The 10112-nt window shown below is 47.4% G+C and overlaps 2 protein-coding genes across 2 annotated transcripts in view; one reads left to right on the forward strand and one right to left on the reverse strand.

Annotated features, from left to right (window-relative positions):
- Positions 1-10112, forward strand: part of T265_10512 (hypothetical protein) — a gene marked incomplete at both ends in the record, with an annotated part of 38350 nt that overhangs the window by 9576 nt on the left and 18662 nt on the right. The window contains 2 exons of the mRNA XM_009176900.1: positions 2022-2127; positions 2387-2713. Of these exons, the coding sequence (XP_009175164.1) occupies positions 2022-2127; positions 2387-2713 (433 nt within the window). The remainder of the gene's footprint in view (positions 1-2021; positions 2128-2386; positions 2714-10112) is intronic.
- Positions 5739-6287, reverse strand: T265_10513 (hypothetical protein; the record flags this gene model as incomplete). Its single annotated transcript, XM_009176901.1, has 1 exon — positions 5739-6287. The coding sequence occupies one exon, from the start codon at positions 6285-6287 to the stop codon at positions 5739-5741; it is 549 nt and encodes a 182-aa protein (XP_009175165.1).

The following is a 10112-nucleotide window of genomic DNA, read 5'->3' on the forward strand; positions in this document are numbered from 1 at the left end:
GGCAGTGGGAGAATGTAGGGTTTTGTTCGGGGACCCTGACTCTAGCCTCTGACTCAAAAGCCTGACCCACAAGGCAATGGGAGAATGTAGGGTTTTCTTTGGGGACCCTGCCCGGAGCCGATGACTCAATAGTCTGACCTGCTCGGCTGCAGGGGGTTGGCCTAACCCGAGGGCGCAGGGAATAAGGCATTACTGTCTGATTCCTGATGCGGCTGCGCACAGCAGGTGTCTTTTAAAAACATTTCGACCGTATTGGATAATGCGCCGGCGGTCACGGTCAACCGTTGGGCAATCGGAGTGTGCAGGTTTTGGGGCCGACCTTTTCTAACCCGTCCTTCCTCGGGGGAAGGCAGCATCGCTGCTTCCATAAATATGGACATGCTGGTCGCCTGGGGGAAACACCTTACTGCCTTCACACTCCTGTCGCAGAGAACAGTACGACTTTATCCCCAGACCGCCTCGTAGCACGATTACTCGTAGTGCGGGGTCTCGCTGCTCTTGGTCTGGCTGCTCCCCTTTGGCCTTCCTGGCATAGTTGCACCTTGTGGAACGAAGTTCCAGCCAGTGTAGCGCGCGGGATCGTTGCAGAACTCAAGCCCGACCACCACGTCAAGGTGGCAGTTTTAGGTCGGGCGTAATTAACAGTGTGTCTGAACCTGCTTTGCTCTTTTTGATTGGTTACTGGTGGTCACAGATCTGGTCAGGTGTTTACCATGTGATGAACTTAGCAATTATCAGAGCATGTGCAATAGTTGTCTTTAGGAGAAAAGCAGTTAGCAGATCTCTCCTTGCCCATTAGAGGAATAGGGGCATTGTGTATGCTCTCTGGTGGTCTAAGAGTACGATTGGGCCCTGGGCACTTTCAGGAAAAGGCCAAAAGGATGCCTCAAACACACGAAGAAACTGAGTGAGTGAGCCTAAAGTGTGTACGGAACAAAACTAGTGTTTCTATCGTGTTCGTAAACTCTTCCACTCGTTAGGAAAACGTACAGAAGAAACGATTGGCTCCCAAACCCCAAACCAGTTCGTTTATGGTCCCACTCTAAACGGTTTTGTGACCGTTGTTCAGTGGCCAGGGTAGCTGGACACTCCATGTTCGACCACATCCTTCTCCCGAGTTGGAGAAATCGCAAGTCAGACCCATCGTGCCCTAGTGTTTCAGGAAATTTAGACCGCGTAACTGATCGCTGCCAACGCCGTACCAAGAAGGGCATACCGGATAAGGACCTCTAAGCTACGGTTGGAGTTGCTGTCAAACGTAGCCTAGGCACGTTACTGTATCTGACCGTTACTGTATAGTTGACCACTTTCGTCGACCTCCAATCATGTGCCACCGTGGTTGCATGTATACATTACCCTTGTGAGCTCCAGTGCGCAGTTCTCTTCGGATCCAACATTCTTAGTTGAACGAAGCTAACAGTCTAAATTACTCTGAAAATTGCAATCGGTCTGTAGCTGCTGATGGTGACTGGTGAATAGCCCATCTGATGGGCTCCAGTACAGGTGAAGGGCTTTCGGGATTCGATAACACTATGAACGTCAGGAATTATTCCAGTCTTGCCAAGCTTGGTAAAAATCGATGACATATCTGAGCAACATATGAGGGTCTTCCGGATTGGTGCTTCTATGTGATGCAAGGCGCCATGGCTCCTTTAGGTCATCTGTCTCTGAGCATCTAATTATGGTCGCGCTGCACTGCAAGCAGAGTCAGAAGCCAAACGTCCGTGGAAAGGTTTCTAATCACCAATCTTCATAAATGTCTCGCCCGAGAGCGTTGAGTCATCAGGATGGGGACGCTCAACCAAGAGCAGCTTCTACACTACCTACTGCGTAGGGACTTCTTACTGACATCGGTGGTTTACGGTGGTTTTGTGGGTTGATTCATGTGAATGCGTACACGTGTGCGGCGTAGGAGCGAGACAGCACGATACTGCGCCGGCCACTAGCCCTCTCATCCAGATTTACTTGTTATCCTGTTGCCCCAGGTTGAAAATTCACCAGGTAAAATTAGTTTTTCTCAGTGCACCAATCCGTTTGCCGACCTTTCATTGCCATGGTACAGTGACCTTGGTCTTCTTGTTTACACTTTACTGATTCGGATATATCGGCTTGCTCCCGTTGGATTTGGTAAGTGGACAAACTGCCACCGTCTGTATTTGAAGACTATTTTGAACCTGTAGTTTTCTGGCTCAAGGAAAGTAACAGTGGTCGAACCTTTGGATGTTTTACGCAGAGCAGTGCCGCATTATTTCCGCTGTCTTTTACCTCGATTGTTGTCGCATGGGGACTACCTCTCAACAGAAATCAGTTTTGATCGGGTTGTCTATCCACAGAGATATGCAGTTACGGAGATATGGAGTTACTATTGACTCTTTTCGTTTTTCAGCTCCGTGCGAGAATGGTGGCTTGCACAATCCTGCAAGATATTTCACGAAAACGGCCCAACTAAAATCACCCTCTCCAACCGTCCAGACAAGTGGCAGATATATGGATACAGGCGGGTTAGGGCGCAGATCACGCGGTAGCGGGTATCGTGGTCCACCACCGCTACGACCACGAGTCGATGACTTTTCACAGGACGGATTTTTCCACCGCACTTCTGTAAGAACAGTCGGTCGGCAGTACCAGCCCGCCTACCACACCAGGGGGGGAAAACAACGCTTGAACCATGATGTTCAACAGAAATTCACATACCAACTTGAACGAACAGCAAGTGAGTTGTGTTCCGACCACTAGATCGTGATTCTCGCGTTTGCCATCCCTTTTTTAAAGTATTCCCTAAGCTTGTACCACTCACTACTTGATAGGTTCGATGCCTTTAAGCGACTCAGCTATTCATCTACGAATTGTTGGCAGTTCGGATATCCACCCGAAGTGTCCACTTATCTCTTGCGCTCAAACTGCTGTGCAATTTGAAGGTGTCAGCTTTTTGTTACTGTTTCTGAGTGTTGTTGGTAGTGTATTTTTGCAGTCAGTGCAGCTTACTTAGTCAAACCGATTGGTCGATTCACACCCCTGCCTAGACAGACATTCTGACGGTACAAAAAAACTCAAGCCACTGACTACTGTCGACCAGTGCGAAACAAGGAATTTCACCAACTGTACTTTACTGGGCTGCCCTGTTTCTTAGTGTTTGGCCGTTTGAAATTTGTCTTTTGTAAAAGCGTCTACAACGTTAACTGTTGGATGACGTACGGTAGTTCAACCCGTGAGCGCGTGTTGATCCGAACGTTTGCCACCTAACCAAATGAAGCAGCACAGTTGAATTCAACTCCCCAATCAGCGTCACCAATCGCGCAACACATTGTGGATGCAGGTCCAATGCTAACGCTGGCTTCGGTACGAGGCTGCGACGTGCTGCATATTGCGAGGGCGTTGTCTGACCTTGATCAACGCTGACTCGCTGTGACGCGCTGCATATTGAGGAGGTGTTGTCTGTCTGGTCAACATCTAGCGGAGCTGAGAGTCGTGGTAGTTGCTTTCAGGAAGCTGACCTTCCTGATACACGTAATCAGAGAAGTTCTGATAATGTGGGTACAGAGTGCGTTGACACTGGATTAAAACATTGTGGGTACAGAGTGCGTTGACACTGGATTGCCGTCCAGCTGAGATTGACCGTTGTTCATCGGCACATTCGTTTGCTCCTTTCAAAACCAGCAAACTAGTTGATGCATGCAAATTGATGACTTTCTTGTGTGGGTATTGTGGCCGTCGGGGTAAACGAAACGCTTCAAAGCTTTTGTGCTCTTGTAACATTACTTAATTCAACCCAAAGGATATAGTTTCGGACCCGTGAAACTCGTTTCATTCTGTAATCCCCGCGACCAACTTATAGGACGCTTCATTTCTCACCAAAGCTTTGTGAGCTGACGTAATGATGGAATTGGCAATAGTGAACGGTCAGCACTACTCTAGTGCATGCATCCAGCTATCAGGACACTCAATTAATCATTAGTTTGTTCGCTCAGCCTCGCAATTTCGCTGTTATGTCGGCCTGCACAACCACGCATCGCTTCACTGCAGATACGATGGGGACAGACAGATGTGAAGCGGAACGCGCGACGGACTTGGTTGTCATTCACAACACCCTCCAGATCCGAGGTCAACTCGCATTCATGCATCGTATGTTAGACTCAGATGGTTAGCTGGAACAAGTGAACTCATTTCGAATCTTGATGCGCAACAAAACAGGTCCTCAACGATAGGTGAAACACTGTCTGTCCTATCATACCAGCACAAACTACGCGCACAAAAACTTTTGAAGCAAACGACTCGGTTAGCTTGATCAGGTGACATTTGGAGGTCAACCAATCATTCACTATTTTTCTGCTATATGTTGTTTTTAATCCGCACTTGTCCTACGTCCGCAAAGACAGAAAAACAAATGTCAACATATGTATTTTGTCAATCCTTATTAGAATTTGAGTAGCACTTCAACTACAATCGAAGACGCAGCGGTGCGGCTGTTTTCCTCTATAGCTTCCTAGATCGTCGTCGAGTCCGCCTGCTCATCCACTCACTTGCTGGTTTACTCATTTCCAGCTTGAGTCACCCTCGCAGATATATCGTATCTCAACTGCTCATCTATGGCAGTCGGAATTAACAGCTTTTCTCTAGTTACAGAGATGTTGGTAAACAATTGGTAATTTTTAGCTAATTGGCTGGTTGACAAATCTTCGCCACTCTCGAAGCTTTTGTTCAAATGCGATATAATGGGTGCTTTAAACACCACAAAGCGAGCGACGTTTACCGTCATCAGCATCATTCCTATTCTCCTTGCCTTGCATTGCGCGTACCCGCCGAGGTATTGCCACACCCGTGTCATTCTGAAATGTCCACTTATCCACGTTATGTAACCCTTTTTGGAAACTCGCTTGGATTGACTTACTGCCTGTAATTAGATAGTCCATTAGTCATTCCGTTCCTTTGATTTCGCGGTCTCCATCGTGCATCATGAAAATTATGATGTCGCCTGATAGCTTGCAGAAATAAACCAACATCCAGTGGAATGCGTAGCTATGTCCTATTTTTATTGTCTTGTTGGGTTCGCACACGACAAACACGTTCGACGTTGATTTATCGACGGGTTCGACACATCCATTAGTGACTTACGCTACGCTTGTCTATCAGTGATATGTGGCAACCTACCGATAACATCACAAAAACTGCGTGCGCATGTTGAACTCTTTGATTCATTGCTCCAGCACCACTTTGAAAGGATCGCAATCTGGCAAATACCGGTTCCTCTCCTAAGAACAATCTCGGGCCTGCAACAGTACGATAACCCTACTTCGATGGTTCTCAATCAGCGTTTCATGGGATGAAGTCCCCAGTTTCGGAGACATCAACTACAGGAGTCTTTTTGTTTCGATTTGTCTGAATTTTTACTCAGTTAGTGACCGCCCTTGTTATTTTGCTGTCGCTTTGATCGAACGACTCACCTGTCAACATTTTCCAGCTGGATTACGCAGCGGGCCTTTGAAGTCTGCTGAGTCGTTGAGTTATTTGTGATATTTATAGAGCGCATTAGAACGCATTGCGCTCTGGAATGATTGGTCCGGCGAGTGGCGGAACTCGCTAGTATCGCACGGATTCCACGGTGGCTAATGAGCACCAAGTGGCTACTCCTCAGTTCAACTCACCGAAATAAGCAAGTCAAACAGACGGGTGTTATGTGGACAGGAATTCCGCAAACGTAATCGCTCCACATTACCGTCCTATCATTGTTTGCACATTGGCTACTGCGTCGTAGCCCCCTTTTGAATGAACCAATTAGAGGGCAGATGGATGCTTGTCGTACCGAACAGCCGGTAGCATGATGGTTCTTCACCAGGCGGCAGAATAGGCCCTGAATTACACACAGACATAGAAAACATCGAAGTAACATTATTTTTCTGATTCGCGGACGTCCGAGAGGATCGCTTTGTAGCGCCACCTGCGACGGGCAACTGACGTCTTTCCGCCTCTGCAGCACGCCTTGAGTCCAAGTTTCGAAGACTATGACCTCCCTTTCTCCCAATTTGTACTATCCGTCCGGAAAACGACAGCCTTTTTCCTGTGTCTGACCCGATTGACGCCCCAGTTAGACGATGCAGTGCATCGGGAGAAAGTGAGTCTTCAGATCCCTTTGAGGAACCTGCTGGAGCGCTTGGTTGATCTTCCGCTAAAGCCAAAAGGTCGGAGAAAGGATCTTTTGCGGTTTCCTGAGGCAACTGACGGTTTTTCGTCCTCTTCATCCGAGGGATCAGAAGATGAGCCGGTTGACGACATTGCTTCATTGTCTTCATTATCAAACTCAGCGCCGGAAAAGTTTGGAACCTATTGAGAGCTAATCGTCTAACAAGGGCTTGGTAAACAATCGGTAGTTTTTTTATTTGGACAGCGTTCCGCTTTTGACATAGAAGCTCCATCAATTAAACTGTGTAGATTACCCAATTCTTTCGGTTGATGGATTGGGGAAATTTCATATTATTTTTTATAGGGTTTGCTCCCTTGCTCTTCCGTTTCAAGGAGCTTCAAGGTGAATCGTCAATTGATGCATCTTGATGCAGATAGCCTTCAGCGCTAGCGATCACGAGGTCCGGATTTAAGATGTGTTTTTCTACCCATACCGGCGCATGTTTCTGTATTTGGACATGAGTTGCCCATTCTTTTTGTCCAAAGTTGTGTAAATTAGCATAGAAAGTGTGAAATGGTGCTGGTAGGTTTCTTCTTTCTCATGGAAGGCAGTGTTTGAAATTTGCATTCATCAGAAGACTCGCAATTCGGCTGCATTGTGTTTTTTCGATGCTGTGAGCAAACATTGGGTAGCCCGGATCAATGGATCTTTGAACGGAAATTCGAGGGAAATTGGTTATTTAAACACTGTTTCAACTTCCACTAGTTTCCGGTGTAACGCACTCTGTTTCTTGATAAGCCACAATGGGCAACGCTTTGCATCAAAAGTCTTGATCGACAGTTGTGCCTGCGAAATAAAACGCATTGGAATGAAGAATAGGGAATACAAGGCAAGGTAACACCATTTTGGTGGCCAGCCGCCATGCCACCCGAAGGAAGTAAGGGGGCTGAGATACTGCCAGGTTGCCCAAGCCTAGACAGGAGCAGTCGAGATACAGAGGTCGGATTCGAACCACGGACGTTCCGGTCAGTGTATTTGCACTTTGACCACCGAGCCAACTTCGGCCACGAACCACGGCGTTCCGGTCAGTGTATTTGCACTTTGACCACCGAGCCAACTTCGGCCAGCGTAATGCAATGACACAATGGATCTAGCCAGAACTGATTCATTAAACCCAAAATAACAGCAGACACAACAGCTTCAAATTGATTGGCCATCTGCGCATGCCACGTATCGTCATGACCATAAGTGCGTTCGCGACGGCAGTGCCAAAAAGGCTGTCCATCTCCGATAAGATTTGCTCAGTTTTGACGATGAGTAGTTCATCGCATCCTTTACGAGCTCAGATACGTCGGTAACAATACCCAAGATCTTTCGGACTAGTCGATATACTAAGGCGTGTAAACTGAAGCTGAAGGTACTTTTTAGCCACGCATTACGTGTTTTTCGCACTTTAATTATCCCCTAGCTTCTCCACATCACGCGTCTTTTGTTTGATAATATTACCAGTTTTTAACCTGCGTCAATAAATAAACAAACCAAAGGCCATTGTTATTCTGCAAGAAGGACCTTTCATCCGAGGACTCGTCAGTGGAGCAGCTGTTCAGCGCCAGGCCACGTGACACGACATTGCTCTGCGGGATAAGCTGAGCTCATATTAGCCTGCCGGTGACCGTCATATGCCATGTTTTCTCTAAGCAGCCACATGGTTTTGTGTACATGCAAAGGAAAGAGCCAGTAAAACTCCCAAAAATCGTTTGAATATAGTCAGCATCCTCCGTACCCGAGCTCACTTATATGCTCAACTGATCTGAACCGGAGATTTGAACTAAGTTTGCGTGAGTCTTCCGTCTGTTTTTTCTCAAAGTGTATTACGTGAAGGTTGCTTCGAGGTTCCAGGTGGACCCGTTTTCAAGGTTCCGGAGTACTACTCCACTATATGTGGTACCCTCAAACAATCATTAGAACTTTCCAGCGGCTTGTCTCCTGTACCGCTTTGTTCGGTATTTACCAAGTAGGCGTAGTTCATGAGTTTCTCTTCATATTTGTATCTTGTCGGACATCATTTGCAGCCCGTTGGCTTTAATCTGAAGCCTTGTGTTACAGTATCTTTAGCTGAGCACAAATTTGCTCATGTGAGCCTCGCCCTGCAGGATGCATCTGAACGATCTGCCTCCTACTCACGACTAGTTGCAGAAAGAATTTGTCTGTTTAATGTAGCAAATGACTGGGCCACGGACTACCATACCTGTTGTGGTAATAGGAGGCATCTCCGTAGAATCCGCTTGTTTCATGTCATCGTGTAAACTGATACCCTTTGTAACCAAGCTGCCAGTTTGCTCTGATGTGCGATTATGTGGCTAACTGAAGAGCTATGTATCCTGGGTTTACTATTGAGACATCCCACAGTATCAGTCCCACAACAGTGCTAGAGGTGCCTTTCTGGAGCCACTGCTGCACCAACTAGTTTGAAAACTGACGACCCATGTGCTGGTGCGCATCTCGCGATTAATGCGGGCAGCGGACATCCTCCACACTCACCTTAGAGTCCAAATTCTGCGTTCCCCACCCCCTCCTCAGGTTCGATCCCTACGGACCATCAATTAGGCACGTTGCGGCTGATAGCATATGTGGCCTAGTACAAATCGCATGCAGCGTTATCTTTCCTACCCACATGTTCCTGGATATGCAGTCACTAAAGGCGCCACTTACAATCCAAGGTGAGACACTCGAATTTGTTTACTTATTTCGAAAGTTGTATAATTTCTGATTGTAGCGTGACAGATGAGGTCAATGCACGGATCTGCAAGGCTCGGGTTGCGTTTGCTAATTTGAGACACCTATGGCGTCAAGGGACGTATGTATCAGGTCATAGTGCGGGCTGTTTTGTTGTATGGCTGTTAGGCTTGGCGTGTTCGAGCAGCGGAACTGAGACTTCTTCAGGTGTTCGGCAATCGTTGTCTCAGAACCATAGCTCGTGTGGATTGGTGTCGGCTTGTCCGTAACGAGCCAGTCAGAAAGCGGGTTTTTGGTTGTGCAACGGGTACTTCCATTGAAGAATGTGTCCAGCATCAGAAGCTTCGTTGGTCGGGGCATGTGTTGCCTAGTCATCATTTGTCAAAGAGAGTGCTATTTTCCATGCCCAATCCAGAGGGGCGGATCAGAGAGGTGGCCAACCTCTGACTGGGCAGAGGGGTATGAAAGAGATTACGAAACGTTCAGGTGCTATCTGTGCTACTCGTCTACCAGGTTGGGGACCGCGTAATCCCCGCTGGGCCCGGTTAAAGACCCTGTTAGATATGACTGCTAATCGATGTCAGTCGCGCTCGTTTTGTCAGTTTCTATCCAGGTTTCCTGAATGAGTGTTTGGAGGTGTAGGCACCTCGGAATAATTGTAGTTAGTTAGCTCTGAGCCTCTTCCCTGTCCACCTTTATTCTTTTCTTCATAATAAGGTTTTCAAATAAATCATGGTTGTAGGGCAGTGAAGCATTAGTGTTGAACACTGATGATGATGATGATGTCCTACGAGGGTCCGCTGTATTTTGGTGCGACGGACTATTCTGGAAACGCACATTAGTCTATAATGTCCGGGAATGCAACGGTGGATTAGTAACAAGCTACCCCCATAGTTAGCAGCCACATATCGTTCGACGATGGAATGCCTGCACCCGAGTCTCTGAGTTCGTGTGCTGCTGCTGGCTCCACACCAGTTTTACGCTCAGCATATCGGTTAGACGGTCGTGCGACTGGCATTACGGGCGCACTTCGATTGGGTAGGATAGCGACCAATCAGATTTGAAGGACATAGTTCGGCGCTTCTCACGTGGACGTGGTTGGATTTGGATGACCTGGCATAGTTACAGCTTTAGTCTTGTTTTTCTACTACATGTTGTCCTGAGTAGCTACACATTCTTCTACACACCAGTCAGGAGTTGCACGTAAATCACAATGGGGGGGGGGGGGAGAGTTTTGTCTGATTCCTGATTCTTTGGC

Source organism: Opisthorchis viverrini, assembly GCF_000715545.1.
Source record: "Opisthorchis viverrini unplaced genomic scaffold opera_v5_376, whole genome shotgun sequence".
NCBI lineage: Eukaryota > Metazoa > Platyhelminthes > Trematoda > Opisthorchiida > Opisthorchiidae > Opisthorchis > Opisthorchis viverrini.